This window comes from Embiotoca jacksoni, unplaced genomic scaffold, assembly GCF_022577435.1.
Source record: "Embiotoca jacksoni isolate LCO1_2020_lvr unplaced genomic scaffold, fEmbJac1.0.p SCAF_1, whole genome shotgun sequence".
Taxonomy (NCBI): Eukaryota; Metazoa; Chordata; class Actinopteri; family Embiotocidae; genus Embiotoca; species Embiotoca jacksoni.
The window spans coordinates 3231237-3259116 of NW_027185229.1; the positions used below are offsets into that span (position 1 = coordinate 3231237).

Here is a 27880-nt window from a genome sequence, read left to right on the forward strand (position 1 = left end):
CAACCATTGGAAGCGCCATGGCAACCCCAACCAATCGCAGAGAAGGAAATCCTCCCCATGACCTCTTTCTTGGGGATGAAAAATCTGGTGAGTAATGCTGCCAGTGTTGCTAAGAGCCCGGAGAGACAAACAGTGCAACCGATCTGACTCGACAGATGAGCAGGACAAAAAAAACCTGTTTTTATCAAACACATTTATTCATCTTTGACATTTCTATCCACAAGTATTTACAGATTCAGGTAACAAGTGCGTTTGTCCCCGCAAGAATTCAAACAACAAACAGATAATTATTTAAAATGCTACAAATTAACAAACATGCTTTGTTTTTTTTGTCCTTTTTTCAACACTACCAGGTATTTTGTCATTTTATAAATTAAATTATAAAAACTTTCCTCCATATGCAACAGTCTAAATTCACCGCCTGCTGTGTTCTGATGGCAGCTACATAACAGGAACATAAAAAAGGCCACAGAGCTGTCAGACTGCTGCTAGAAAAGAGCTTTTAAATACAAACTGTTTCTTATTTGCATCATTTAGTTTTTGCTTCACTTTGTCATACTCCACACATCCACATCATATTTGACACTCACCACACTCCATCTAAAAAAAAGTACACAAAACAAACGTCGCTTTAAACTCCCATAAATCCTACGAGCACACAGTTATACGGGTAATAACACAACAGTTCATGGCGATGACTCACTTCTGAAGTACAGTACGCGTGATGGCAAACAAACTGCTCGGTCGTGTTCACGACCGAAACAGACACACGTCGGTTTTTTGAGGCTCGTACTTGTTGTTATGTATTTAATACACGATGAGTGGAAATGAGTGACTCTACTGTGTTAGTGTCTGTTTTTAAGCGTTCCTCTGAGGAACACGCCGGCTGCAGTGGTTGTTACGTCATAAAAAAAAAAAAATAGAGTTCTTACTTCTTCCCAGAAAGCAGGACTCTTGTTTCTCTGAACGCCCGGCGCTGACTGAGCAGAAAGTCCTTCCGCCGGAGAAGCCGAGAGCACGGAGCCGCCCCTCCTCGTCTCAGACCCTGACGACGGGAGTCGTAGCGGTGAGGGGCACGGTGGAGCCGGTGTCGTAGTCCAAGTCGATCATGGTGTGGTTGGCGGTGCCCAGGCTGCTAAGGGAAGTGCCCGTGCCCATCTGTCTGTCCCGCAGACTTTGCAGGTAGCTCTGAGAGGAGGAGAAAACACAGGGAGAGATGAGAGAGGAGGACAGAAACCATCTGAAAACAAAAGTCTGCTCTGACTCAGCTTTCTGTTGTGAATGATGCAGAATAATCAGGACGGCACACATCATGTTGGGCGACACTGACCGGTGCTAGAAGGTCCCCAGCGTAACGTTTCACTGGGGTGGCTTTACGGCGGTACGTGCCTTCCTGCCCACCTGCCTGCTGCCGCTTCTTGGCATCCTTCTCTCGAATCCTCATCAGCTGGACTCTCTTCTGCCGCCGACTGATAACAACTAGGAGAGGAAGGAGAGTTCGAGAGCACCTTTCAGCATGTAAAATCGATATTAAACGTTTAGTACATGTTTGGACTTAAGTGGAAAAATTTGTTATTATTTGTTTTTCCAAATTTCGACAAAGATTTTCATATTCTATACATATCAAATGTATATCGGTTCCAAATGTCGGTTATCGGTCTCCTTGATTTCCAATAATCGGGATCGGCCCGGAAATTCTTATCGGTCATAGTCCTTATATTCAATAGAGGTTGAATTTAGCCTTTTATTTGCGATGATATATGATTGGATTATTATTTGTTATAAATAAAACACGTTATTGTTTATTCTTAAGTGAATTTCTGGTTCAGGAATTAAGGAATTCACAAAAAAGGTCAGACATTTTTGTATCTTTCCTTTAAATCTTCAGCTCTCGTCTCGGATAAATGTGTTTTACTCTCCACACTCAGGGAAGATTTCTGAGCCTTTTACTGAATGCAATTCTTTCAATTCAGGCCCGACCCAAACCTACAACAGCACCCGTGATTATCACCCTCACCTTCAGTGTGTGAGAAGCTGTCGTCCGTCAGTTTCCACTGGACCAGCACTCCTATGAGGCTGAGCGCCGGCCAGATGCCCAGAATGACCCAGCTGTACCAGCACAGCGCCGGCCCGGGCGTGAGGCGCAAGCAGTCATACACGTGCGTGGCAAGAACCAGCATCTCCACGAAGTAATCCGCGCACACCGTCATGATAGCTGCCCCGAACACAGCGGTGGAGATCATGGTGAAGATCTTCTGCCACTGCAGCGTCAGCACAGCGAACAGCATGCCGGTTCCCAGCAGAGTACCCAGCGGCACCCAGATGGTGGTCGGCGTGTAGAACTGGTGGGTGACCAGCAGGGCGGCGAGAGCCAGGAGGAGGCCCAGCAGCAGGCCGGTCATGAAGAGGCCGACGCTTCGCACCAGCATGGTGACCAGACCGCACAGGAGGCCGATGCCGAGGCCGATACCTGCGCTGGCCTCCACGCTCAGCTGGGTGTCCAGCACATGCTCCTTGTGGCACAGCAGGAAAATGATGACGGAGCCGAACATCAGGCCCGACAGGAACATGACGGCCTTGAAACAGCGATAACCTGGAAGATATTTACATTTTAAAGAATTAGGGAGGGGGAAGGAATTTAATAATAAGCAGTTATCCTGTTATAAGACCGTAATGTGAGCACAGACGGAGATCCTCACCGAAGAAGCAGTAGATGATGCCAAACAGGCAACACATTGAGCAGATGACGGCAGGGATGATATCATACTTCCTCTCGATCTCCAAACTGCAGGTGTCGACCTCAGCAATGCCGGCCCCCGCCCCCTCAGAGCTCGGCCCGGTGGGATCTGCCATGCTGACTGTCGGAGGCTCCGGGACGGGCCGAAGTTCAGGATGAGGGTAGAACTTCAGTGGGCGTTATCTCAGGTCCATCGGAGCAGGTTTTCAGTGACTGGAAGAGAAAGTGGTGACCGATTATGGAGAAATCTCATTTAGGATAAAAGCGTTGTTTTTTTTTTCCAGAGACGAACACAGACGAACAAAGTGCTCCAGAGGTGAAGGTGAAATCTTCAGGTCGACTGCGACTTGTTCCGAGCTGCTCTGTATGTGCAGCTGTCACCGCTGCAGCAAACACACAAACAGCTCATGGACTCACAGACGAACCATGTTCCAGTTTTGTTCCCCCCCGACAAGCTTCAGGTCATGAACTCAGGCGGTGGTGAGTGGGGCGTCGACTGAGTAACTTTATCTTTCTCCTGCTCCATTTACAACTGTGATATTGCATTTAATGTGTTTTTAATCAGTTTATTAATCTTGAAAAGAAAATATTTTTTCTCCAGTTCAGAATTTAGAAACAACCATCAACAATTTGGAGACACATTGTTTAGAGCAATAAAATCAAGATAAACTACACTAGAGTATAAAAAGTCCACTTTTCTGTGTAGCTAGATTCAGAACGGAGGTTATTCTGGTAGTTTATATTTCACCTCCACCGTCTCCCCTCCTTCTTTATCTTTCTCTTTCAGGACCAACTAGTACTCCTGTCAGATTATATATGCTATCCAAGCCGGCAGGCCTGCAGGGAGCCACGGAGGGCTGCAGTGGGGCCGAAGGCTCGTGGGTGGACGGCTCTCTCCGAGGCTGCTGGCGGGCCTCCTGTATGATCTCACCACAGCGGAGATCCGATTACAGCTAACTCACGTTTTCTACTCGAGAGAAGCGGTCAGGAACAGTCGGTCCGGCTGCCTTTTCTCAGCTCCTCTCCGTTCTGTTTACCTCCCCGTCTTCCCACCAAAAGTAAATCTGTTTTCTTGTCCATGCTGAAATGTGGCTTCTTTGTTTTGCCTTGTTGTCAGATGTAGGACTGTGTAAATTGTGTTTCCTGCCTTTGAATGAGTTTAAATGGAAAAAATGAGACCATTGGAAACTTTTCTTCTTCAGTCCCTCAGTTCTTCAGGACTTCTTCTTCTCTCTTTCTGTTTTTTATCTGACAACTACAGTGTCTCAGATCTGTGCTGAAAGACGAGACAGAACTGGGGAAGAAAATACGTGGCCAGCCGCAGCGCGTCAATTAACACTTTAAAGTTCTGCATTTATGACTTTTCTTAACAATAAAAATAAAATTCACCAACAGAAATGACTATTGCTGCCTTCAAATGGAACTCATGAGCTCGTGGTTACAACACGGGAAGTCGTGTGCACCATATGTTTTCCTTTTAAGTGGTTAAGTCGTAAAAACACCGTTACTAAGCAACGGCAACGTGGACGGCGTCTGGACGCCACAGATGCTAACTCTTTAGCACGTTAACAGGGCGGGTAACGCGATGCAGGAAATGCAAAGGCACAGCGGGAAAAGATGAGGCCGGTGGGAAGATCAACATTTTCCTCAGATGTAGAATATCCTCTAAATTATGAAGACAAACTCTAAATGACTAAAATTACAATATCAGCTTAACATCCAACACAAAGTGAACTTCTACGACCTTTGACCTTTCTGTTAACGTCAGCAAACACGTCACAACACCTGAACTCCAGGCGGAGAACATTTCAAGTTCCGACATCGTGAACACCACAAGAGGGCGCCGTTCATACGGACTCTTCTCATTTGAACACAGCAAATGATTTGTCAGGTTTAATATTCTGCTACAAAAATGTGTTTCTTATGAAATAACTTCAAAAACCAAACTTGTGGCAAACTGTCCTGACATCAGCAAAAGGAGAAATTACCTCTCCGTCCTAGAAGACTCAGAGTAAATTCTAAATGTTTATGTGCATCCATGTGTTTTTCTACCCATGTTGCGATAGACCGGATTCTCTTACTCCGTCAGCGAGGACTCCAGCTCCATCTGGCCCCGAACAGGATGAGAGGTTAAGAAAAAAAAAAAGCCCTCCCTGTTACGAGATGTAGTTTGGATGGTGTTTGGGCGGTTCTGCGATCTGCCGTCATACGAGAAGAGAACGTTTTGTTAACGTTTCAAAGCGGAACAGTTAAAATGTCAAACGAGGGTGTGGACCATAAAGATATTTACGTATTAAAGCAAAGCAACAGTCTTCAGAAGATAAACTCTGCCTCTGACATTTAGTACACAACTTGATGCTGCTGCTTCGCCTCCGAGCATTTTTACCTCGTTGGCGTTCGTCCAGTGTGACACCTGTTGTGGATCACCTGGTGTGTCTAGATATGAAATACCTGTCCCAGCCCACTTCCTGCCTGGAGCTTACCTGCTTACCTCTATTTGCCATTCAAGGTATTTACTTTAGAGGGTGTGACGCAAATAAATAAAGAGACGGGACTCCATGTTGTGCTACTCAGCTGGCACCTGTAAGAAACGACATCCTGCAGTTTGTGTTTGAGATAATGACCTAAATCCACACGGCGGATGATCCAATCTGAAGGGAGCTTTGTGGACAGATAATAGCCACATTACAATGAACTGTAGCAGATTATAGTATTTACTCTAATTAGACACTAACAAAATGTGCTTTATTCCACTGCGTGCAGCAGGCTAAGAGCTTGAAAGAATGCTTCGTGGTCAGCTTATTGGATTTAGTTAAACCATGAAAATAAGACATCAGCACCGATCAAAACGAACAAACTCCGGTTCACTTCCTGTCTGCTACACAGCGTATTTGTCAACTGATAAATTCAATACAGAAATAGCACTCAAGAGTGCGAACTAGTTCATATTTCAACACCATCCTAACAGTGATTGACTTAATTCGCACACATACGTACACCCATGTACGTTCCCATGTCTCTGCCTCATGTTACCACCTCCTTCAGCCACAGTGGTGTCCTGTGTCGAGCCGGCATGGGAGTCATTGCTGCTGTGGGAGAATAGCGCCATTATGGGTCGAAACAAAGCCTCTGAGGCCCAGGCTGTGACCTCTAGTGGCACTCAGAGGAAACCAAGCGGACCAAAAAAACAAGGGGCACCGCATAAAGATGCCTGAGAGCTGCGAGGAAACTGCTACATCCCGAGTTGTTTGCTTTAAAATGGGTGCCAAAGTATTTGCCTTGGGAGGGCTGGTGAGTGATGGAGGTGGGGTGTGTGTGTGTGTGGGGGGGGGGGGGGGACTCCTAACAAGAGGCAGAACTATCTATCTTACTGACTGGACTCTCTGGAGGCCCCCAAAAAAAACGCCCAGTGCCGAAGTTCCTACTGAAGCTGCCCGGCAACTAATTCAATACAAGGCAACTAGACCGAGAGGCGGCCGCCATGCTAGCAGCTCTACGAGGCCGAGTTAAATCAGAACGTCACCGTGATTATGGGCCGATCGTGAAAATGGTATTTTTAGAATTAGCACCCGACAAATCCCAATTATTTAACTCTGAATGCTGCTGGAGGTCGTTTTACTTCTACAAGATCAAAGCATCTTTGGTCTATGTTTCCTCTATTTGTCTGTCATGTAAATTGCATTCATTGTTTACTGTTTTATTTGGACTACTTTAACGTCGGGTTGTATGAAAGCGTATCTTTGCATTGTCCACTATGTAAATTACGAGGACCCAAGGCAGGAAGAAGAGCTGCTGCCATGCAAAGGCTGATGGGGATCTAAATAAACAAATAAACAAACAGGATGTACAGGTGAGGCAAAGGACTGAGCAAATTCAAATTTAGACGTGATGATGACAAATCGGTCAGAGAGTTTTCAGAGAGATGTCCTGATAACCACACGGTTCATCCAGTCCTTGTTTCCTGTCTAGCGCAACACTCACATTTAACCCTCGTGTTGTCCTTGGATCAAAATGACCCGCAGCTGTGTTCAACCAAGTTCTATTTTATTTTCATATTTTTTGGGCTCATTGGTGACAAGGAGGCTGTGAGGGTTTCTTTAAAGAATGATGATCCTAAAAAATATAAAAATACAGAAATAAAATAGAACTTGGTTGAACACAGCTGCGGGTCATTTTGACCCGAGGACAACACGAGGGTTAAAAAGCACAAAAATCAACAAACAAAGTAAATCAAAACCAACTGACTGTGGCTGAAACTTTTCGTAACTATTTCACTACAGATGTGGACTTTCTTGGGTATTAGAGGCTATAAAAACTTCAAATCTCATTGAGAGAGTTTCAATCAGTAAACATCTAGATGTTAAAGGCAAGAAATAAAGTGCGACTTACATGAACTCAGAGGTGTCAGACAGGAATTGAGAGTTCGCACACCAGCATCAGCTGCAGATGATCTCTGGGAACATTGTTCTGCCCTCGAGTATCCTCCCCTCCAACAAACCCTGTGGGGGGGCTGAGCCGTGCACATTTGAGTGTTCAGCTGCTGAGGAGCAGGCGAGGCCGACTACGAGTTCCCCGCATATTTGGGTGTGTTTAATCAAGGGGTGGGCGAGCGCGGCCCCAGCCCGGGATCCTGCGAGCGCTCCAACGACTTGACGGCCGCGGCCAGCTGAGACGCCCAGAAACCTGCCGCGTCGTGACTTGGCTGTCAGACAACTTAACTTCGGAGAACTCGGGGAAGAATTCGAGATGCGGCGCGGTCTGAACAGTTGGAGCTGTAAATCACGGCACCTTCAGCTGAACACCCCAACCAGCTGAAAGATGGACAACAGAAGCCAGGGGAATAAAGCAAACCCTCACAGTGCAGGGTGTGTGTGTGTGTGTGTGTGTGTGTGTGTGTGTGTGTGTGTGTGTGTGTGTGTGTGTGTGTGTGTGTGCATATATATATATATATATGATGCCATATTGTGTGAAGCGTAAAACTGTCCATACATCTTAACTCTGAAGCACATTGAGCAAGACATCAAATGTCCCGTCGAGCTTCCTGCCCCGCCACAGCAGGAAGCTCAGGACCAGAAGAGGAAGTGGAACATCAAGTTTCAGCAGGAAGTGACCTCTGTGTTTGTGACACGGAGCGGAGGCACGACGTCACGGTTGGACTGTCAGCATTTAACAAGATTTTAGATTTCAGCTGAGAAATTCAGACTCAAAAAAACAACAAGGGAGTATCCTGGGCTTGTTCTCTGGTAATAAATAAATAAGTGAGAAATTTGGCCTTCGGGAAGCAGCAGGTCAGCAATTCAGAGGAAATAAACCTGTATCTGTCTGGCTCGCAGGCTGATCTGAAACACACACAAGTGGCTCCGCTTGGGTGATTGGGACTATTTCAGAGGGGGTTTTGTGCAGAGCAGCCGCTGAGATATTTGTTTGCTGTAACTACTTACATAATGAACAAAGCACCACATGATGGCCTGTTTTCACTTTAACCAACTCAAAGGTTTCATAATTCTCCTTCATATACTCTGAACTGGAGCCTCGTGTGATCGTACTCAGACCGAACTGATGCACTGATCATCAAAGTGGGATAAAAAAATAAAATAAAAATAAGTGACAAACAAAACCCCTGAGGTTTAGTGACAAGTGTTTGGTCTGCTGTCGGGCTCTGAGTTCAGCCCTTTTACTTACTAATTCAGAATCACCTTTCTCTACTCACACTTCCTAACTGCTGAAAAACCAAACACAAATAAACAAAATAAAACAAAACAGCAATAAAACTAGAACATCGCTGTGATGATTTTGCAACTCAACTCATGTCCTGGCTTTAAATTTTTTTTGGTAAATTTGTAAAAGACACTGCAGAGTTGACTGTATGTGGCCTCTGGGAAACATTTGCACACACGTCACACGTGTCAAACGTGTGCTGCTCTAAGACATCTTCTGGCCTTTTTTCATTCCTGTTTTCTCCACTCGCACTTCCTAAAGATCTAAACATATAAATCAATAAAACTAGTGCATTACAGGTGCTTTTTTTTTTTTACTTAAACTCCAAAAACTGATCCAAGTCAGTCAACCACCATCATTTTTTCATAAGGCTGGTTGAAGATCCTAAATCTCAGACATAACCAAGAATGAGAGTTTTGCAATATTTGGTTGCACTCAATCGCTTGCACGGACGACATGCGAGTCATTCACAATCTCTAATTGATTCCACACCGATCAGTCAAGTTTGTGTTATCGCTGCCAAATCATTTTCCCTATGTGGCTGTGTTTTATTGGTAGTGTGACACTTCTTTTTCCCTCTTAATCTCCCAGTTTCATGCTCGCCTGACTTTAGTCTAAACAATACGGGTCTTTCAGTGTAAGAATGCAGAGAGCTGCTTATAAAGGAAAGAAAAAAGCGAAACACAATGAGGAAACCTTTTGAAGAGAGTCACATGTCGATGGTGCATGAGTGTTTCGCTGCACGTCACGGCGACACGCGGTCCTTAACGCGGTGAAATCCACACTAAGGAGTCGTGTAAAGCCTGCAGTCGTGGTGATTCAGCAGCAGGGGAAGGAGAGCAGCGTAAGGAGGGGCCGACCCACAACGCTCCATTAAGGTCTCTGTGGTGGAGGGCAGAGTTTAGGAGGCGGTGTGGAGGACTCTGATGTCCATATGTTAGAGAAACTGACAGTACAGCACTGTAGAAGAGATAATATATGCTGCTGATGAACACGAGGTTGGAGGACAGAGTCTAAGTGGAACCATGCAGACACCACCACCCTTCATCTCCACCTCCAAGAACAACTTCATCATAGTTTTTATCTTTGCTTTCTACAAAGGGAGTCGCAGCACGACAGACAGAGTAGACATCATTTGTCGATAGATACAGAAGAGGAATCGGGACCCGGCGGTGGTGCAGACCTCCAGTGCAGTGCCTATATATGTCCACAGCACTTCCACTGCAGATCTGTCATTTAGAGCAGCCATTCAACTCTCTTTGTAAAATTCCAGTCTGCAATAATTGTACCTCCTACGGCGATCCCACGGCCCTAAAATATCACGTATGTCCTGCATTTTTCCCAGCCAACCCGACTCCCCTTTCACGTCACAGCTACAACCAATGTTTAAAGCACTATAAGTAGTCTATGGATGGCTGTCTAAATTACTGCCATCTCTTTTTCTTATGCGGTTTCCATGTGACAATAGTGTTTTTCTTGCACCCGGGAGTCACCAGATGCTCCGAAGTCTCCGAGTCTAACACAAACTCGTGTTGTTCTTCAGCTCGGCTCTCCCTTAACTTCTGTCAAAAGTAGAGGTAAACAAGTAGAGGGTTGCCTTATTAAAACCATATTCAGCAATATAAAACATGACTCAAACTCAAAACGACCTGTATTTTACTTTCAGAGTATTTTCCAAACTGATCGGGACAAAGGCCAGAATGAACAGGAAGTAAAGAAAATCAACAGAGACCCAATATTACTGGGATTATTATAACTGTACTCTGTGTGTTTACCTCTCTTTAGTATTGTTCTAGCCTTCATGAATAAATCTGTTCCAGGAATACAACCGTGATGCACTTTCCTGGAAGAGGAGAGAGCCACAGGTACCGAGCGCTATTAGATTAACTACATTAATAAGTCCTGCACAGAGTACATAGTGCGGCTCTTCCTTAACACTGCTCTTATTCACGATGACATACTTATGAGTAAATGCATTTTGTCCACGTGTGAGTGCGTACTGACGAATGCAGGAGGCCACGTGATGATCCAACAGTCAACTCATCTCAACCATCATGATTAAACATGGTCGTGATCAAAGTGCATCGCGTTGCTTGTGATGCCTTCAAATGACACATGATGACTAACATCAGAGTAGAAAGTATGATTTTGTCCCTGGCTCCCAGTGATTACTCGTGAATATAGACTATTAACACTTTTAAATGAATGGCTAAACTGGTTTTTAAGTGACCACACAGAAAGTGATGGAGACTCGTCTTTTTTTCCAACTGAAAATAAAAGTTGAATTTCCCCATTTGAGCAAGATTTTGTATTGAATATGTATTATGACGTAAACGAAAAAGAGAGAAGTATGCCTTTTGTTGATACTATAAAATACTATGGACACGTTTCAAACTGAAGAAGAGGGCAAGCCGACCGATATTTCAATAGGTCTGAAAGAAACTTTTGGCTGTTTAGTTTTGAGGGGAAAAACTAAAACACAGATCCAAAGCAGATCCAAACACAGCCATTATCTTCAGATTAAAACATGTCCTCGTAAAAATTCCTCCTTTGCTGTGCACGCTCTCGTGGTGTTGTCACTAAAGTGTAGTGTTCAATACTTCTTCATATTGTGTGTTTTTAATCATTTAAGGTGTGGTGTTGGCACGCTTCAACACCAAAGTGCTAATTAAAAGGTCCAATGAAAAACAACATGTGCAGTCGAACCTTCATCAAACTGCTCTTCATGCCTCTTTTCCTGCCTTCTCCTTTTCCCCCGAAGCAGGGAAGGGTTTCCTCTCTGCCATTTTCAAAGGGGGCCAAACCATCTGGTGCAGGCTGACAGAGTAGGTCAAGTAAAGATGGGGGGGGGGGGGGGGGGGTGCACTGAGGGGCTGTAACTACAGACTGGGCTCCCCCAGTAAAGACAGGACCTGCAGGCTATCATCACACTGCCCCAAAAAAACCAAAGAGGCACTCCCTGGCTGGATCGCAGAGCAGAACCGCAGGGCTGGGCTCTCTGTCAGGAGGCATGAAGTGTTTTCAAAAGCTCAAAGATGGCTCCACATTGTTTAGCAATACACACTTCAACATCATGGGTGAGTACAGAGGAAGGAACCCAACCACCTGTAGGAGTTCACAGTCCTGGATGGGGATTTCATTTTGGGGGGATTAAAACCTGCAAGGAAAGGCTAAATTTAGCATGTTCCTCTCAGAACTTCAGCAGAACTGACCGAGTCCCGCCAGTAGTGATTAAAGCACATTACACTGGGTCCAAACGTCTGGTTCACTGCACACCAATAAAGCCTGTATTATCCTGGATCATTGTGTCTCTGTCCTCAAAGGCTAAAAGCATAACTTGTGCCTCGAGTGTATAAAAAAACCAAAAAGCCTTGAAAGAGGAGCAGCTATCATTTCCAGCTGGAGAGTTTGGCATCGATCAGTTTGGGATCATTCAAATATAATCAATCATCATCCCTGATGAAATATGAGGCTTTTGTTTCCCTGCTGCTGTAAACTGAAAACAAACGTCCACTGACACGGATTTACAAACAAGCATGCTAAGATCAACAAAGCAGGACGATAAGACTCAGGGATATCTTGATCGTTCGTTGTCTTTAAAGTGAGTTTGAAAACTTACCGATGTTCGGTTGTAACGTCTCCTGTCAGGCAGGAAAACCAGCAGCGGTCGGGTACCGGTCGGGTACCAGGGAGAACCGGTTCTCTCTCACCGTTATCCCCAGGCTCTTTTTTTAAAACGCTCACCACACCGACGGCATGTCGTTTGGTTCCCGTCGCTTCTTTATGCAAATCTTCTTAAGAAGGGACCAAAAAAAACCAAAAACCCAACTGTCTGACGGCAGATGTGAGGAAGGTTAGCTGGCTTCCATTCTCCCCGCGGCCGCCTCACTCTCTCCCGGAGAAACTCTGAAATGAACCGTTGAAGACGTCCACGTCCCGGTCCTCCTCTCCCTCTCCCTCCCTCCCTCTCTCCCTCTCTGTCTCTCTCTCTGGAAAATCTTAACAACCCTCTCTCACACACCTCCTCTCTTTTTCTCTCCCCGCTGTAGTAAATGGCACTTTAAAAAAAACAAAGGAGGAAAAGTTTTCCCTCTCTGCCCTCCCCCTCCCTCCCCCTCATCCAGCCGGGGTTGGCAGTTGAGCCGTTGGAAGGCGGGAAGGGGGGGGGGGCTTCAAAGAGCTACCGCCAGCCGTACCTCATATTAAATGATAACAGTCAGTCAGGATATTTTGAATTTCTGCTCTCTAATTCAATACAATTCAATTTGAAAAAAAAAAAAAGATATTGCCGAAGCATCAAATTAAAGTTTATCCAAATATTTGGATCGTACCAACCGGCAGTGACGTCACCCGTTTGGCCGTTATGAGGCCTCGAGTTCCGATGTTGACCGCCGCAGTTCTTACTTATTTCTGAACGATTTGGAACCAGAAGTGACCATATTTGGACGAGCTGGGGGAGGAGCGAGAGGTGGATCTGACCGGATTTGATTGGATACCCGAAGCTACTACCGCCTGCCCACAGATAGCTTAAACCTGACTGCAATGCAGACCTGTCAATCAAACAGACACGCCCACAGAAATTCAGCATTTGAGGCCTTTTTTTGAATTATTTTTAAATGGATTTATTTGCCAGAAAACCAATAAGAAAGAGCGACTTTAGCTAACGACAACATAAGAACTTGTGAAAAAAATTTATTCACTTTGTATTTCATTGGAGAAGTTGAATGGAAGTCAATGGAGCCAGAGATGTTTTGGAGCCAACCTCTAGTGGCCCTCAGAGGTATTACACTTCAAGGCACTTTCGCATCAGCCTTATTTTTCAGACCCGGAAGCTACGTCCACTTTTATGGACCGTCTATGGATAGTACACAATAACAGCGCTGCATATTTTAATACTGCTGGTCAGCTGAATGTGGCGTGACTGACACAGGACGCTAACATTGGTCAGCCTTCTCGTATTCGTTTCAAATTAAACACCCCATAATATTAAATACACAGTCCAGCTACGTACTAGGCTTTGACCTGCACTGTGGCTGCGTTCCAACTGATGTACTCCTCTCAGTGTACCAGGACAGGGTGTAATACCCCGGCGGAATAAATTCAATTTGCTGGGCTCACTTCAAGCACTGCACAAGTAAGAGTCCCAACTTGTTGGAGAACTGAGTTTCAGTCCTACTTTCCAGCAAATGTTATTCATGTATTACTGTTTATAATTACAGATATCTTATTTGCTTTTGGCTTATTAGAACTGAGAAATATGTGACCCTCATTATTCACTTTTCCCCACATATAACCGAAGATTTCTCTTTCTTCTAATAATGACTTGACTGAGAGGGATTATTTTTCCAATCAAAGACCCCCAAAATTGACCTATTTAATAGCATATACCTGCTCCATAAAAAAAAAAGACAAATTTATGTTTTAAAAAGTTATTTTAGACATTTTTGATCCTTTATATCTTTTTACAAAATGTTAAAGACATGACTAGTGTAAACAAATGTCTACAATAACTCCTATAATGAGGTCCATGAAGACCAGTGTTTGGATGTGAAGATGGACTCATTTAATCCGATGTTAACCTGTTTCTGTTTTTACGTTCATGGAGGGAATTTGCCGGGAACAGAGAGGAACAACTGGTGACACGGGTCCCCGACTGGTCCGACTGGTCCACTCAGGAATGAGCTGCAGCTGTGAGCTCTGTTTGTAGAGGCACTGCTTTTCCTCCGCGGTGTCTACCGGAGGAGGTGTCGTCTGCGTGTGCCAAGGACGGTCTCACAGCCGCATCAACCAACCACAACACCAACAGTTAACACCTCCACGGGTGGTGGTGGTGGTGGTGGTGGTGGTGGTGGAGAGGGGTGGGGGGCACTCCTTCTACACTGACATATGGAAATCAGTCTGATCTGTTCAGTCGAGCTTAACTGAGCAGATAAGTATCGACATGACTTGAAAATACGGCAGAAACCTAATATTTTATTAACACATTTAAACCCTCTTCACTGCATTTCCAGTAAGACAGATGATGCGTCAGCGATGCGCTGCAGGCAGCTGGGAATAACACAAACTCAGATAAGTGCAGGTGAGCTATCGAACGGTTCTCCGATATCACCACCTCATTTTTTTTCTGTTTTAATGTATAGGAAAAGCATTAAGTACTGTGAAGTAGTGCAGAATAAAGCCACTGTTCTCTCCCTCCACATCTCTGAAAGGTCAGAATCACAGCTTGCCAATCGAATCCATAAATACCTGACACACATGAAACCAGAGAGGTAAAAGGCCGCACATCTCTTGCTGTGTTGCAACACGAAGCTCAGTTTCAATCCACGGTGAGTTCTGGGTAAAAGAGACGTATGGCAAACAAATCAGGTAGGTTTGCTTTTTTTCCCCCTCACACAACTCAACAGACATGCAAATCATTTTTCCATGATGAATTACTCGAGCATTAGACTGAACTCCAAGGTAACTCACAGCCCACTTTCTGCAGCCCACATGATGCAACAACCTTTGCACAGATCTGAAATGACATTGTGAGCAGAAAATATACCTTAAGTGTCTTTTCTTATGCATTTCTGTAAAACATAAAACATTATAAGGACCTTGTGGTATTTTTTTTTTCTTAACTGCTGTTTAAATTGTCCAGATTTCACTCTGAAACTCAGATTTTAAGCTTTAATGGGGCAATAAGTGTGCAAAAAAGAAATTCAAACAGCATGAAATGATCCTAACAACTACTAAATGATTGTTTCCTGTTTAAACCAGCATAATTTTTCAGGGGTTATTAACCATGAACATGTTATTTGCTTAGGAAAATATATCAACTTGAAAACTTAAAGACTGATTTCCAACACTTTTATAACTTCTGAATGAAAAGTCATATCTTCATTTGCACAAACAATGCATGTGAATGGTTTCTATTATCCGAATGTTTGATTTAATGACTGGCACAATGCATCTGTTACTCATGTTTATGCATTACGGCCTCCAGAGAACTGCTTTTGGACACAAAACAATGAGTCATGTCTGTTTAATATACAAGCTGTCAAGAGTTTAGCTTCAGTTCTTGGGGAACCTATGGGGCTTTTCTCAGTGCGGTAGGAAGTGATCTACCTTTCACCGCTTAGCTTCACGGTTTCTACCCGCACACCACCGAGCTCACATGCTTAACTCACAACAGTATCTGTGGATTATCATGGTCTGCTTCTGGCTGGGACAGGAAGTTACTAACATGGTCCAGATGTGAGGACAAGAGACCACCTCCGACACAGCTGGAAAACGTGGATGACTGCAGGCGGTGGCTGCAGACGCAGACACAGGGTACGGGATTCATCGGTGGAAGAAAGATCCATCAAAAGACCGTTATTGAGGTCATTTTGCAGAAATATAAAAAATAAAATAAAAATGTATGTCCCTCCTTTTTTTTTGGTGCTGCTCCATAGTCACTACAAATGATCTCTAAATCAGCTGTCAAAAACTACATTTTATGGGTTATTAGGTAAATATAAATAGTTAAAAATGTGTCTATTAATTCAAATGATCCTTTACTCAATCCACAAAGTTAATACGCCCTCTAGTGTTAAAATAGTACATTGCAAGGAAGTCACATTAACAAACAGCCAGAGCCAACAGTGCTGTTTTATTAATCAGTATTCAATAAAGATTATATTTCAAAGTCAATGTGAAAAACTACAGAAAAATATAAAAGAATTTGTACACATGCAACAACTTTCTGATCTGAATTTTTCAAGGAATGATGCAAAACCTTCTCAGACAACTAACAAGAATACAAGTTTGGCAGAAGTTATTTATCACAACAAACCAAAGGCACTAATTCATTTCACATCAAAGAAATGATCAAATGAAATTGCTCAGTAGGACCTCTATTGTTTGGTGCTCCATGAATAGTTTGTGCTGTCTGGACTGCAGACCTCCGGAGGGCTCATCAACATGAGGGACCTTTATGTGTCTCCTGTCCATTAAAGACTGACACTAATCCTCGTCTTCCTCCTCATCGATTAAGACCATCTTCCGCCGTCTCTTCACAGGAGCAGAGACATCCTCCCTGTCCGAATCTGCATCCCCGTTAGTGTCCGTGTCCATCGCCGCGGTGGAATCGTCCTCTGTAAAGACGTCAACGTTTTAGTCACATGCTGCAGTTTTACATCATTAAAAACACTGTTTACTGGTCGTTTAAAGCTTGGCATCAAATGAGAAGCGACGATCTGAACATATTTCACTTTGAACCTTTAGTTTAAAACGTTTTCTGTCTGAGTGGTCTGCTAGTAACAAACGCATTAATACCATTCTCCTCCTCGTCGTCCAAAACTCGGCTCCTTTTAGTTGAAGTCTTCTCCTGGGACCTGATGTGCACAGAAACATATGAAGATTTAAAACAATTCAGAAGACTCTCTGTTGGGAGTTTCATGAAATCGTAGGACAATACTTCACCTCTCAGTTGGACCGTCTGTCTCATCAGCAGCAGTGCAATCTGACACGGCAGCTTAAAAACAACAGAGGCAAAATATGAACAAAGTCATCTCAATCGTGTCTCATCCTGACTGTGATTAGAAGCAGATTTAAGATCTGAACTAGTGTCAAAAACTACAACTTGAAGGCTTTAAACAACATTTAAACATTCAAACAAATCCCAAAAGGTTTTAGAAGTTCCTTCCCATCTCGATTAGACAGTAGCAGAAATATCTTTTAAAACGGAGCAGCAGAGGAATGTTATTATATATGTGTGATTTCACACCTTCCATTTTTAACCTTGTGGTTATGTGTTGCTGCTTATTTATGTTGTTTCTTTCCAGCAACTAACAAAACACAGGATTGGTGGGATTAATTCATCATAAATCAAAAGCACCAATAAATTGCTTGCAAAAGAAATGCCCAAATAAAACTGCTTCAGAGGATCTATGTACCTAAAACAGCAGGTGTAAGCTCCCATTTCTTTGGGTTGTTCGGTATTCATTATTCAGAGTTTCCACCGTCCCGACTGCAGATATCCAGAGGCAACGCGAGGGACCTTAATGGATCTCCTACCTGCCATTTTTACAGTCCATTAAAGGCCGACACTAATCCCCCTCATGCTCAGACTGTCTCCTGGAAACATCCTCCCGGTCTGAATCTACAACATCTGCATTAAGCTGCTGAACTATTTTCTGAACTGATACACCAGAGGAAACAGATTACCATGCGTGAATTTACACTTTCTATTTTTAATCTTGTGTCGCTGTTTTTTTTTTATGTTGCCTTTTCAAACAAAGAGTTGATTCTTTACAATCAAACTTACACTTCTGATTTGAAGATAATCAAATGTCAACATGGCCTTTGTACCGTGTTTCTGTTATACACAGACTATCTACATTTAAGAATATGCAGTATTGATAGCACATTCTTGGCTATGTGACCGGCCAAAGACTCAATAAAAAGCACCGTGTAACTCAATTCTTCACCGTGTGAGAAAGCTGTAATTAAATGGTGCAATGTGATGAAACTCCCACACATACCTGCACCGTTGGTGTGCTGGTGTTTCCTCTTGCGTGCGAGCAGCAGAGCTCTCAGAGCCTGAGCTCTCTGCTCACCTGACACCTCTTCCTCCTCCTCCTTCTCCTCCTCTTCCTCCTCCTGGGGTTCTTGGGTTGGGCTCCCGGGCCCGTCCTGCTCCGCACCGTTTTCAGGCTCGTCCTCTCTCGGGCTGAGAGCTGCGGCTGCACTCCACAGCTGAGACACGGTGATCTTTGCTGGGATCCTCCAGAAGGACTCCTGCAATCAAAATAACTCAAAGTAATTAATAATAATGAATCAACTGTATGATTTAGAAGCCACACTGTCTCAAAGTAAAGCACAACAAGAAGATAGAGGTCAAATGATTGATTTGGTAGTAAAATAAAACACACACAACATGCACACAATCACACCTGTTCATTTGCAGGTGGTCGCATGCCAAGTTTGCGTAGCAGCTTCTGGAAGCTCTTGTTGTCCATGGCGTCTTCAGTCGCCTCAGCCAGAGGGACAATAGGGACCGGCTGGGAAAAACCTGGAGAATGGATCACAATAAACTTTATTATCAGGCCAAAGCACCTCATCACACATGGTGAGAGAAGTTTAAACTACAGCTGATAGAATAAAGAAACAACAAGCAAAATGTTTAAATACGTCTGTTTGTTGGACAAACTCACCTTCGTCTTTGCGATCATTTGCGGTTCTGTTTAGACAATTCTGGATCCACAACAAGGGTCCAGACATGCCTTTTGTAAACAAAACAAACAACAACAACAACAAAATCCTGAGAGTGCATAAAGGAAAAATTTTATTCCTGTAGTCTTAGAGAGATTATTTCTGTGATTCATCTAACTAATGAGAATCTGATAAAAAAAAATAAAAATAAAAAAAACCTAACTTTATCCATATATATTATTCAGTAGTATTACATTTGACCTTTCACCTCTGACCTCCACCCAACTGAAGAGATCACAGAGCAGTTTGCTCTTCGTCTCACCTTCCTGCTGAAGAGCCGACACCATGCTGTCGACGTCCGCTCTCCTCTCCACCGAGCGCTGCGTGCTTCGGTTCCTGCTGCCACCGTTTTGTGATATTTCTCTCTCCTGCGCTTCATCGTCCTCTTCCTCACTCTCCTCAGACTCATCGTCTCTCTCGTCTTCATCATCTCTGTCCGCAGGATCGTCCGGGGAGCCTTGTGTTAGTTCAGCTAGGAAGTCTTCCTCAGTCTGAGGCTGAAAATATGAAATCTCATTTAGATTTATGAGCATCTTCATCTCCAAACTTTTAATAATCTTTTATAATATAAATGTGTGAAACACCAGAGTCCATCGAAAGGAAGCGTACCATTCCTCTTCCAGAGCTCTTTCCTTGAGCACCGCGGCTCCTCTTCTTATAAAGTTCCCGTCTCTCCGACACTAGACCCATGCTGAGCAGCTTGTCCACCACGCGTGCTCGGGACCGCTTCGCTGTGACCTTCTTCAGGATGTTACCCAACACGTCTGTAAAAAAAAATATAGAATCAGTTTTTATCGCTAAAAAGTCACCAGAGAAAACATGAAGTATTCATGAGACGACTGCTGGACGGGGACTGAAACGGAGGACAGAAATATAATCTATAGTAATTAAACAACAGTGATGTGGCGTCCGTTACCGTCAGAGTCTTTGAACTCCTCAAAGAGCATCTGCAGCTCCTCCTCCTGCTCCTCGGTCCACAGAACGATCCGAGTACCTTTCCTTTGAACAAGAAATAAAAAAGTCTTTAACAATCATGTCGCGTAGACTGTCGAGTTATTCTGCAACATGTTCCTCGCTTCATTTACACAAACTAGACTACATACTTCTGCTTCTTCAGCTCTTTGGCGTTGTCCACCAGACCCAGATGCACCAGCTGAGTCACCACCTGCCGCCGGTTGCGGCTGCTGTTGCTGAGTAACGGCAGCAGAGTCTCCACGATGTCCGGCACTGGAGCACAAGAGTCGGCAGTCAAAGGAAGAATCTCGGCGCGGAGTGTGGATGTCCGGTGAGAAAACACGTGCAAACAACAAACAAACGGAAAGCAAACCTTCAGAATCCCGGTGCTCCTCGTAGAGCCGACGCAGCTCCTCCTCCTCCTCTTCAGTCCACGTGGGTTTCTTTCCCTCTCTGACAATGAGTGGCACCACATTAAAACAGGGACATAAAACAAACACTTTACAGTTCTACACGTGTGCATATTTAACCTGTAATCAAGCTCTGCTGAATACGGCACACACACATGAACACCAGACAAACACAGACTAGAGACGGGACACAATTTTCAAATATTAAAAAGAAATGAATTAGTATATGCGACTATCATTCTTTTTGTTATTTCCCCCGTTTTTACCAGCACCTGGTTGTAATATGAAGGTGGAACTAAAGTGCCCTAAAATCTGTCCGTCAGCCGCCATTAAACAACATAAGCAACGAAGACTACAGCCGTCAAAAAGTTTGAAGTTGAACTCAGTCAAACTCTGCAGGGAAAGCTAGCATGACAATCTTAATTTTTTAATAATAGTCATTATTGTTGAAATGCCCATCCCCAACACGGACAGACAATAGAGAGCACCCACCCGTCTTGGCTGTAGCCCTCCGTCATCTCACGTACAGCCCCCACATTTTTCCAGAACAGCAGCTCAACATATGCCTTGTCGTTTTGTGCTGCCAGTGAAAAGAAGCGGTTCAGCACATACTTGGCAAAGGTCACCAGCTCCTGTGAAGAGAAAGAAAGAAGGTGTGTAATCTAGAGGATGATTCTGCATCACCAGCAGTTTACTTGAATGTTTTTCATTCATTTCTCTTGTGGTTTTCAAAAAAAATTTTTTTTACCTTGTACGCAGCTGCAGCCGGGTCGCTCAGGATTTTGTTGAAAAGGTGAAAGACGGACAGCTGGAAAAGCTGCGCGTCCATTTTGAGGTCGACAGCCAAGCGGTGCAGCATTCGAGCGATGCAGTGGTTTGTGTGTGGGGTGTTTTTTGAGTATGATTTTAAAAGGAGGAGGTACGGACGGACAATACTGGGGTTGGCAAACCTGCGAGGGCCGAGAGGAGGAGGAGGAGGGGGTCCCACAGGGAGGTCACAAAATGTGTCACTGTCTGGACGGCATTTTTAAAATATCTAAGTCACTATAACATTTCTCCTCACCTCTTGATGAAGTCTAGATAGTTAAACTCTTTTTCAGAAACCTGGACCGACTCCAACTCTTCCTCCTCCAGCTCTGCTCCATCCTCCTCCTCTTCCTCCACCGCAGTCTCAGGAGATGACCCTGAAATTAACAGCTCGCTTTAAATGCTGCACAGATGCTGGTGACACAAAGGGTTAAACATTCATTTAAAAAAAATAAAATAAATAATAATTTAAAAAAAAATCCTACTTGGCAGGTTGGCATGGAGGATCTGCTTAAGAAGTTCCAGTTCCTCTTCAGGCTCCACGTCAGCTGATCCGAACACGTCTCCCTCCGGCCACACCTCCCTGAGCACGACAGGAAGAAAATCTGAAATAACTGAGTCTGAGAGGATTATGGGACATTTTCTGGATTCATCTTTTAGGTTTGCAGTTTTTAAATCATGTAAAAAGTTCAAATTATTTTGGTTTCAGCTTCTCACGTGCAAATTTGCAGCTCTTCTGTCTTTATTGGATTTTAAATTGAAAATCTACATTTTAAATGTTTAATAGTATAATTAATAATTTTATTGAGAAAAATGCAGAGTCTTACTGACCTGGCTGCACGCAGCAGCCCCAGAGCTTCTGGTCCCAGTCGGAAAAGCAGAGCGTCCTGCACTCGGACCATCGCTTCAGTCCGCTGGTCCTCCAGAGGAGTTTCAGACGTGGCATCAAATGGCACAATGCTCTCCGTTATAGACTCTGACAGCTGCAGACAAAACACACAGAGGTGAAATATATTGTTGGTAAAGTTGTTGTGTTTTGTATCTTGTGTAAAATCTGCTCCCCCTTGTGGTTCCCTCTCACACTAACCTGAAACCCTGCAGCCTTCAGCTCGTCCTCCACAAGCTTCCAGGTGTCCGCGAGGGCCTCTGGACTAGTTTCTAGAGCAGACTGCTTCTTTTTACCTTGAGACTTTCTCCGCCTTGTCTTCTTCCTCTGCATAGATTACAAACTCCAAATTAACTTTCACGGAGGGTCGAAAAGCAAAAAAATAAAAAATAAAATATTTACAAGCACTTAAAATAAAACACCAGAACGGACCTGCACCACCAGGTTTCTGCGACCTTTGCAGAAGCGTTCCAACATGCGCAGGAAGAGATGCGTGGACTCCACCAGGTCTTTGAGGTACGAGTGAGGCTGGCTGGTTTCATCATACTTCCTCAGCAACGTCAGGAAAATCTCCCGGTACTCCATCAGGTAGAAGATGTTACCTACAAGGTGAAGGCGAACACATGAAGCACTTTAGCAGATTTGAAGACACAAACAAGATTATAAACCAGGGTTCCCACTACAAATTAAAAATGTCAAACTCCCTGACTTTTCCCGAGTAAAAACCTGAAACTTCATGACCTCTAACGAACAGGGCTGTTGAGCTGAGCAGATAAGAAACAGACACATTATTTCATTTCCAAAACTTTTCACTGCTTAAACCTTATAAACACACTGAGTCTTGTGCAAAATACTTTTTAAAAAGGGGACAAGTAAGAAGCCAGCAGGTTTCTCATTGTTGCCGTGGCAGCGATCTATTCGATAGAGCTATAGTAGTTTTACAAACTTTACATTCAGCTTTTCTGTTGTCTATTTTTATCAGCCAGTCTTTGAAGTCTTCCATTTGGAGCCAAAACTCTTAAAATCTATATTTTCTTGCATGTTTGCTTCCTAAGCAGGAACAAGAAAAGACATCTCTTTACTGAAGTGTTGACAAACTGAAAAAGGATAAAACCACTCAGGCAATACTGGAAACTACTGAAATGATGCAAAAAAAAAAAAAAAACCGACATGGAAAATATAATTTTTTTGTTAAATGGCAACTAACATATAAACATGCACACAAAATTCCCTGATATTCCAAAAATTGGCCCCAAAAAAATGATCAAATTACCTGACAGTCCCTGTCTGGAAAAGAGTTTTAAAAACTCCCTGATATTCCATGAAATTCCCTGACCAGTGGGAACCCTGTAAAAACTGAACATTGTCCATAAACTTGACGCACTAAGCAAACATGAGACCATTAAAAAAAAAAATCTGTGTTTGACTTCCATAAATCTGATAACATCTTAAAAGTGAACTGCTAAATGAGGAATCTTAATTGGAGCTGGGAGCTTCTTACTTTTAATAACATTACAACTCTGGCGGATGCTTTCATCCTGTGAGCGGTCCATCTCGTTCACAGTCAGCAGAAGCTCCTGATACGCCTTCAGTGCCAAGTGCATCCTAAAAAAAAAGAACAAACGATATTAGTCTGGAAACAACTCGCACGTTTGTTTCTATCCACCTGCCTCCTCACAACCTTCCTACCTGCGGGACCAGGACGTGGCCTCTTTGCGGTCCGTGAGCAGCATCTCGTAGTAGTTGGTGATGTTGCGCTCGATAAAATGAAAAGCACGGATAGACATGGTCTCAGAAACCAAGTCGGCACGGAAACCGTTGCCACGGTTGAAGGCCATGAAAAAGCTGAGCGCCCAGAGGTAATACGTCTCATCGTGCTGCTCCGTCTGCTCTCGAATCAGACTTTCCTGTAGAGGACATGAGGAAGAGCAAAAGTCTGGTGAGTGTCCTGCTTTGTCTGCGTGTAAAGAACTTCTTCCTCGAATAAAACTCTCTCTTATTGCACTAAAAGGATATTGGACAACCTCATAGCATGTTTTATATATATTTCAATTTAAAAAACACAAATAAAAGCACGAGTCTGTTAAGTTCAGGACAGAAAAATAATTAATTTGATCTTTTGTCCAGAAAATGTTTAGATGATGAAGACTTCAGATTTTCTGTGACGTTACTGAACAATTTGAATGAAGGCTGAAATAGATAAAAATCCTTTGCTCCCCCCAGTAAGACATTCCAGTGTGTGTTGCCTAATAAACTACATTTTATATTTTCCTTTTGCGGTGCCGGGCCTCCGTTTCTATTAAAATGCTGCAATAAATAAATAAGTCATTGGTCTCACAGTGGCTTACCTTAACGAGGTACATGAGTCGATTGTAACAGTTCTCCAAGAAGTCGACACAGAACTCTCTCAGGAAGAGTCGAACATTTAAAGCGGAGCGCCGTTTGTCTTTACTCTCCTGCGCCCGGCGATTCCTCTTGGGAACACGCCGCACCGCTTTGCCGACGTCATGAGTGTAATTCTTGAACTGAAAATTTAAAAAAACAGACATTTACATTTCAATTATTATATCTCACGTCACTATTCACATTTATTTTTATATCAAACATCAAGCTGCACAACTCACATCCTGAACCTTCCTGTGATAGATCACATCGTTGTCCCCGATCGCCTTCACGCCTTCAACAACAAAAGAGCCTCCAAAGCGAGAGTGTCTAAAACAAACATCCACATCCGATCAAACAAACAGTTTGAGACACTTCAACGAGCTGTGAAGTGATGACACTTTCAAAATGTAATGCCTCTAGTAGTCTTTATTTGTCAATTAGTTTTACACAACAGCAGAAAACTAAATTAAATCAATAGTTGGTGCAGCCATTCTTTGCTTTGAAGGGATAGATCCAGTTTACATTTCAAGAATAAACTGATTAGAAACCAATATCCAAATTGGTTTGGACAGATCTGGACGACTTGAGTGATTTGTGAAGGTTCACATCTGCTACGCTGTAATTCCAGTTTATCGTGAAGCTACAAACATACAAATATCTGCAATGTTTCACTTTTTTGCAAGAAAAATTTTTGTAAGTCTAAAATCTGATGTTTCCTACTGACACACTGCTGCAAAAATATATATTAAACATATAGGAAAAAAAATGGTTCTGTGCCTTTAGACTCGCATACATCCAGCAACCCTGATTTGTGTTTTCCATTTTGTCTCGTCAGGATAAAAGCGTGAATGTGAGAGTAACATGCAGAAGTTCTGTAATATATTTCATGCCGAAAGAATAAAATTATCCACCTGTTGTTATTGGAAAGAGGCGTGAACACGGTTCACCTGTCGTGGACATTTTTAAAATCAGGTTCGAAGTTTGGTTTGACGAGATGTTTCCTTCCCGCCCAGAAATAGTGTTTGCATATTTTAGTATGAAAATGTATTTTTCTCTACAGCTTCAGCTACACTGAAATCTTTGATTAAGAAAGTCTTGGTGCCATGTTGTAACTTCTGCTCGTCCGTACCTGGTTCCTCTTTGAAATGTGCGAGAACGTTTGGCTGCCTGCTCCTTCTGCCTCAAGCCCTCCAGTTCCTGAGAGTCCTTCTGCTTCTCTTCTGATGAACGAGCGTGACCGGCGCTCACCAGAGCTTCTGGTGTCTGCAGGAGAAAAAAAAAAAAGAAGAAGAAAAGAAGACGACGCTCAAATGCAGAACGAATGGAAATCTTCATGTTTAAAACCAAAAAACGTTTCTTCAGTCCAACCTGGTCTCTGAACATGAGGGAGATTATTTCCAACACATGCAGACTCCACTGCTGCTCGCTCTGGGCCGACGCCAGGAACTTCACCAGGTCGTCAAAACCGCTCATGTGAACGGCCCACAGCACCCGGTCGTGGATGCTGGCGTCATCGTCCACTTTCTACAACCACAGATGAAGGAAAGAGGCAGAAATAAAGGTGAGATGAAAGGTGTAGAAGAAGCACATTCAGCATGAGCAGAAATGTGTTACGTTACCTTTTCTTCACGGGGGTTCGCCGGGACATGAAGCACGTTCCTCACCAGCAGCAGGATCCTCTCGATCAGCAGGTTGTCTTCCTCCTGTCTCTCCTCCCAATCCTGAATGTGAAGAGGTTAGTCGGTAGAAAATCAGAGAGAAACTCATAAAAAAAATTAAAAAAACAGAACCGTCTGACGGTGAGACGATGAAAACACTCACGAGCTGCAGAAGGTTGTACAAAGTCTCACTTAAGATGCCGAACACGCTCTCGCTGGCAAACGCCTGAAAATGAAAGAACAGGACGCGCGGAGGTCACAAAGCTTTTTATAGCCACAAAAAACAACAACTGCAGATATAACAAACTATAAATAGTCACAATACCTCTTTATAGGCTTGTAAATGAGACGTCACTTGCAGGAAGTGATGCCTGAACACCGGGTCGTCTGGGACTTTTCCAAAGCACAGCATGGCAGGCTGAGTGAGGTTGACCATGAGCCTGACAAAAAAACAAAACAGACAGGAGTCATTTGGACAACAGAGTTTCTAATGTAGCTACTTCTTAACCTTCAAAATAAAACAGAAAATAGACAAATAGCTTTGCGAAATGAACGCTAATATGTTCCAGTGTTGTTTTGTACGATGCTGTTGGGAAATGTATTGTTATTATGAGCAAATAAATACTTTTTCATGTGTCTATTTAAAATATTCGTGAGCAGCCGTTTTATTTTGAAGAGAGTAGCTTCCTGTTCGGGCTCCTACCTGATGCAGGCGTCAAATAAAGCCTTGTCTTGTCTGTGCTGAGTGATAATAGGTAGAAGGTCGTTCTGTACGATCTGGCCGGCACCGAGCTGCTGGCGGACGTCGCGGGAGTCATCCTCATGGCGTAAGTACCGGATCAGGTCTTTCACACTCTCTGAAACACAAGAGACCGGATCCAAAACAATTACTCATTTATTCATTACAGAAACTCGATATTTTTTTACCACTTTAAAAGTCACTCACCCAAACAATCAGCCTCCTTGTGGTAGGTGTCTCCCTCCAGATAACCAAGAGCGCTGCACGTTGCCAAAAGTTCACAGTTCATCCTGAAGACGTCCGTCAACCATCAGGGGTTCAGTCTAATGAGCTAAATTTAGAGGCCTATTACACACAAATAGAAAAGCCAATCAAATTTAAAGACCAGCAGAACATCAGAAAAAAGTTATACCGACAAAACTCCATGATATTCAATGAAATCCTCTGACTGTCCATGTCTGGAAAATGTTTTTTTTTTATAATTCCATGATATTCCAGAAAAACCATGGCCGGTGGGAACCTTGTGTTAGAGATGAAACCTGTTTGTCTTCTGACATGTTCCAGATATCGGTGAGTCGTCAGGGTCACTTTTCAGATGTCTGAGTTGTTAACAGCTTCGAAAATAGTAATTTTTTTCCCCCTCTTATCTGTCTTACAAATGAATATCTCACCAAAATTCAAAGATGAGAAAAACATCCTCATTTATTTGCTGTATAAAGTCATTCAGACCAGCTCCAACATGCTGCTGTCTCAGTGATGCTTCAGTATTAATAATCTAATTAAGTCATATAATTATATATCAGTCAGATGGACCAAACCAACACTTTTACTTTAAAACTATTAGACTATGTTTTTTCTACGAAAACTTCTGTGAATTAATTTATGTAGGATTTCTCATGCAGGACTTTTACTTGAAACGGAGTATTTGTATATTTCTGTATTGGTACTTTTACTTAAGTTCAGGCTCTGAATACTTCTTCCTCTGTAAATGTGAATAACTTGAGTTAATTATCCGTATGTTGCTGATGTTATGCAGCCGGAGCAGCTAGCTTCAGATTCAGATTCAGCTTCAGCAGCACTGACCGCGAAATAAATAAAGTTCCGTTCAGACAAAGAAAGAAAAACAACAACAGACTAACCGACCAGTCGTTGCTCTCCCGGTGTCGTGTTCACAAACCGCCGGTTTCCCGTCAATAAACAGTTAGCTTCAACCCGCTGTTGTTTTTTGCGTTCCGACAACTCGGACAAGTCTCGCGCCAACACGGCGGCGTAAGCGGATGTAGAATGTCGTCACGTCCTTCCAAATCTGAAACCCTGAGTCTTGTATTTCAGGCATCACTTTTCCAGGAG

General features: G+C 43.4%; 2 protein-coding genes across 5 annotated transcripts; both read right to left on the reverse strand.

The window, feature by feature from the left end:
* Positions 1-180: 180 nt before the first annotated feature.
* Positions 181-12426, reverse strand: LOC138202202 (transmembrane protein 198-like). 4 transcript variants are annotated; one of them, XM_069156023.1, is made up of 5 exons: positions 12075-12424; positions 2700-2950; positions 2018-2593; positions 1331-1479; positions 181-1188 (listed from the first exon to the last, which is right to left on the reverse strand). In XM_069156023.1, exons 2-5 carry the CDS (start codon positions 2851-2853, stop codon positions 1039-1041), a joined length of 1029 nt encoding a protein of 342 aa, XP_069012124.1. In that variant the 5' UTR covers positions 2854-2950; positions 12075-12424; the 3' UTR covers positions 181-1038. The 4 variants fall into 4 exon arrangements, with proteins under 4 accessions (XP_069012124.1, XP_069012132.1, XP_069012150.1 ...); XM_069156031.1 differs by lacking the exon at positions 12075-12424 and adding an exon at positions 7127-7191; XM_069156049.1 differs by having other exon boundaries at positions 1042-1188; positions 1402-1479; positions 12075-12426.
* Positions 12427-16069: 3643 nt separating this feature from the next.
* On the reverse strand, positions 16070-27741 carry timeless (timeless circadian clock). The gene is made up of 30 exons (XM_069151213.1): positions 27670-27741; positions 26738-26875; positions 26495-26648; positions 26117-26231; positions 25955-26017; positions 25753-25854; positions 25502-25657; positions 25263-25396; positions 24373-24460; positions 24097-24273; positions 23438-23655; positions 23250-23353; positions 22181-22350; positions 21950-22075; positions 21694-21845; positions 21348-21445; positions 21119-21239; positions 20804-21005; positions 20548-20687; positions 20019-20098; positions 19795-19918; positions 19608-19690; positions 19301-19455; positions 18954-19188; positions 18634-18702; positions 18373-18491; positions 17962-18217; positions 16901-16952; positions 16754-16812; positions 16070-16572 (listed from the first exon to the last, which is right to left on the reverse strand). The coding sequence occupies exons 2-30, from the start codon at positions 26817-26819 to the stop codon at positions 16442-16444; spliced, it is 3765 nt and encodes a 1254-aa protein (XP_069007314.1). The 5' UTR covers positions 26820-26875; positions 27670-27741; the 3' UTR covers positions 16070-16441.
* Positions 27742-27880: the final 139 nt, after the last annotated feature.